Source organism: Pollachius pollachius (genome assembly GCF_949987615.1).
Source record: "Pollachius pollachius genome assembly, chromosome: 14".
In the NCBI taxonomy this organism is placed as follows: domain Eukaryota; kingdom Metazoa; phylum Chordata; class Actinopteri; order Gadiformes; family Gadidae; genus Pollachius; species Pollachius pollachius.
Window position 1 is genome coordinate 3,511,619 of NC_136947.1, and position 4,160 is coordinate 3,515,778.

General features: G+C 50.3%; 1 protein-coding gene across 1 annotated transcript; it reads right to left on the reverse strand.

The window, feature by feature from the left end:
- Positions 1–889: 889 nt before the first annotated feature.
- Positions 890–1,807, reverse strand: LOC307086272 (uncharacterized protein; the record flags this gene model as incomplete). Its single annotated transcript, XM_079751427.1, has 1 exon — positions 890–1,807. The coding sequence occupies one exon, from the start codon at positions 1,805–1,807 to the stop codon at positions 890–892; it is 918 nt and encodes a 305-aa protein (XP_079607553.1).
- Positions 1,808–4,160: the final 2,353 nt, after the last annotated feature.

Below are 4,160 nucleotides of genomic sequence, written 5' to 3' on the forward strand. Positions count from 1 at the left end.
CACACACACACACACACACACACACACACACACACACACACACACGAACACACACACACACACACTATCGCCTTCAACACAACCTCTGTTCATTGCACAGACTTGGCTCTTTGATCCCCTCCTGCAACAAGGAGGGGATCGGCTGGAGAGTGTAACTGAACCCCAGTGTTGCATCCTGGTCTTCAATGGTGGGTGTCAACAACAATGTTCATCCAGCAAGGTACCCATGTCTAAATCCTTTACCTGGGAAATTAAAAGTTCCCCCCAGTGTCCTTGGTTGTGGCTTTAACCACTTTACCCAGAAGGAATTTATAGTTGGGTAAACCAATATGACCGATGGTTGATTTCATATTCCTCAGGCACAAAGCCAGGGAACATTATCTTCCTCGTCTTACTCCGAAACCGAGGAAGTGTGAGATCGGGCGTCCCCATAAAACCTCTTCTGGCACGGTGTGAGTGTGCAGTAACGTTTATCTGGGCCGCAGTGTCTCCGAGGTTTATCCCATCAGATGGACCCCCGTGGCATCAGAGCACTGCACAGCATGTGTACCACCTGCTCTGAGTCAGTAAGGGAAGACCGTGATCATAATTACACCACACAAACACCTTCCAACACGCACACAGAGTGATCAACTTACACACACTAGCACAACACACACACCAACACACACTGATAAGGTAACCCACACTGGCACAACACACACACACACACACACACTGATAAATTCACAGGCACTACCACAACACACACACACACACACACACACACACACTGATAAACTCACAGACACTACCACAACACGCACACACGCACACACACTGATAAACACACACTAGCACCACACACTCCCGCCCACACACACATGTTCCCATGGCTGCCTGGATCCCATCAGGAGGGTTTGAGGTAGTTATACAAAGCACTGAGGCCTCCCTGCAGCACTTCCTTGATGGGCTTGACCAGGGGATTGTGGACGATGTGCAGACCCTTATCAAGTGGGTGGCAGGCCAGCTTCCTCAGGCCGCTCATCAGGTACATCTCCCCGGGCACGCTCTGCAGGTCGTTGAAGTCCACGTTGAGGAGCTCCAAGGACTCCAGGAAGCACAGGGTCTTGGGCAGCGAGTGGAGGCTGTTCCCCTCCACGATGAGGATCTTCAGATTGACCAGGTCCTGGATCTGGTCGGCGATGACCTCCAGCCGGTTGCAGGCCAGGTGGAGGAAGACCAGGCCCTTCATGCTGTAGACGCAGGTGGGGATGTGGGCCATGCGGTTGTTGCTCAGGTTCAGCTTGGTCAGGTTGCGCATGGAGGCCAGGCTCTCCGGCAGCGCCGTGATCCGGTTGTCGGCCAGGCTGAGCACCTCCAGGCTGCTGCAGGAGGCCAGCTCCTCCGGCACCTCGCTCAGGCAGTTGCGGTAGGCGAAGAGCACCCGCAGCTTCTTCAGCTGGCCGATCTCGGGCGGCAGGCTGGCCAGGCTGTTGCCCCACAGGTTGAGCACCACCAGGTTGTCCATGCCGCCCAGCGCGGAGGGCAGGCTCCGCAGGCAGTTGATGGACAGGTTGAGCTTCTCCAGCTCCCGCAGCTCCCAGAGCTCCGCGGGGGGGTCCTCAAGCCCCCGCATGGCCAGGCTCAGGGTGCAGTAGCCGAAGCGCACCGCGGTCTGCTTGCGGAACCTCTCGGCGGCCGAGGACAGGCCTCCGCCGTTGCTGCCGCTGTGGTCGTCCCTCACGCTGGCGCTCCGCCGGCCGTGGCTCGTGCTCACCTCGCTCAGCTCCTCTTTGGAGAAACTGCGGGAGTGACGCCCGCCCATGGCCTGTCCAAAGGTGAGAGAGCGTCTACTGAAATAAGTTGGCAGCTGTTGGTCAACGGCCGGCACTCAGAGCACCGAGTGATTCACTGGCGGTAATGGCTGCCTACTGCTCTCTGGGGATCGGGAACGAGGCCTGGCGGTAGGCATGGCAAGGCCAATGTTGGGCTGTCATCCGGTCGTTGCTGTCAGGCTGTTTTGGCAGTGGTTTCTCTGGAGTTCTGCTCTCGGTGTGAGAGAGAGCTGTTACAGCCGCGCTGTAACAGAGCACTGCTCGGGGAATGAAGTCTGGGTCCCCCCAACCGAGTGCCCGCCTTACTGGGTTTCACTCTGCAGCTGGTCCTGTCACTTCCCAGTGGGACCAAAAGTCAAAGCCATTGTCCCAGCCCACCCCCCCCCCCCCCTCCCCCCGATCCAGCCCCCAGTGTCCAATCAGAGGAGAGGGGATAGAGCCTGGCTTAGACTCAATCACTTGATGTCACAGCTATGATCTCACAACCCTAAGACCCCACACTCAAATACACCAACACACACACATGCACACACACACACACACAGAGACACACACACACACACACACACACACAAACACACATACGTGGATATATGTACATGTACACACAACACGTGAGGGCACAGAGCCTCACATAGGAAATTGTACACAGCACACACACATGCACACAAAACCACACACACACAAAAACACACATATATACACATACACACACACACACACACACACTCTAGGAACTTGAAACATGACGCAAGAAAGACATAGATAGCATCATAGTTAGTATATTAAAAGCATGTCAACATCCCGAATTTACTGGATAAATGACATACCAATGAACAGCTTGTGTGCTTGTGTTACCATAACCTTATATCCATGTGTGCGTGCGTGTGTGTGTGTGTGTGTGTGTGTGTGTGTGTGTGTGTGTGTGTGTGTGTGTGTGTGTGTGTTGTGTGTGTGTGAGTCAGGTGAATGTTCTCCTCGTACTACCGGAAAAACTGGCACCGAGCCTCGACTTCAGCAAAATATTAAATTGCTTTTTTTAAAGCGGTTCTCAGAGGTGCTTGGGAAATTGCACATACATGGATCTGGTGGCGGTCAATGCCAAGCACTACAGGTCACTTATCATGGCCTTCCGGTGTAGCTGGCCTCACTTTTTCATCCGCCGTGCGAATAACGAATAATATACACCCACAGTGTTATTTAAAATGTTTAACAGTGTTTAAAGGCTGCCTATAAAACTTACTGACCTCACTACTTGGCAGAATCATGGCTAAGGTTAATCTGTTGTGCTAAATAAGAATGAGCGGTACCTATAAATGGAGTCTCCCTGAACGGACTCGACACGTGTCAAGATATTTCTATGTAGTGTTATTTTTTTGGTCATGTTAAATGTCATGACATTTCAATCTTATCTGTATACATGCTGCAAGGCTTGCAGATTGTTGATGAATTATCCCCTCATCCTCGGGTCACTCACGTGGTGACCTTTGTATTTTATTAGTCATGACACTTGACTTGGAGTACAGGGCTTCATCCAGGATTATCACGTTGAACCATGCGCCGTAAATAACAAAAACGAATCCTCAAAGGAACCGAACTGCGTACGCCACTTGGAGGATATTATAAGCGTCATCACTCTGTTCCTAACATGAATCATCTCCCTCAAATTAGAGAGGATTTCCTCTAGGGGAGGGGGGATGCGGGTGGGTTTATTGCAAATGTCAATTTTATATAATTACATGTGAAAAAGTCACATAGGTTTCTTTTTCGGTAAAGTTGTCGGATAATTCCTGGCTGTTTATTTCCCATAGATTTTACATTGTATTTGCGTTTGCGACGCATACCCAATCATTTTGTTAGGCAGTTGTTGAAGCACAACTGAAACTGCATTAGCCAAAATCAGATACTGTATTGGCATATTTATGTAAAATTCGGTTTGATTGATGCTATAATTGGTTGTTATAATGGGAAGCACTTGTGACATTACAACTGCCTCTGATTTATACTGCCTCAGTTCACATGTGATTTAGTTTCTTCAAAGAAACCCAGCCGTTCACAACTACCAGTACTGATTTTGGTTTGATAACATCCTACACAGTAAGGTCTATTCCAACACCACCCACCCACTTAACAGCATATCCAACGGTGCAGTCAGGCCTGCTCTGCTGCATCAGTGCCATGTTCCACATCTGTTGAATTTAAGATTGGCTACTGTACACTTGCTCATGGCTAGAGCGCCGATGGCAACTTCAAGCAGATGCTTGTTCATGTCTCCAGTCATATTTAAGTAGGTGCATCTATATCAAAGCAATCTATAAAACCATGTTTATGACATGGTTCAGT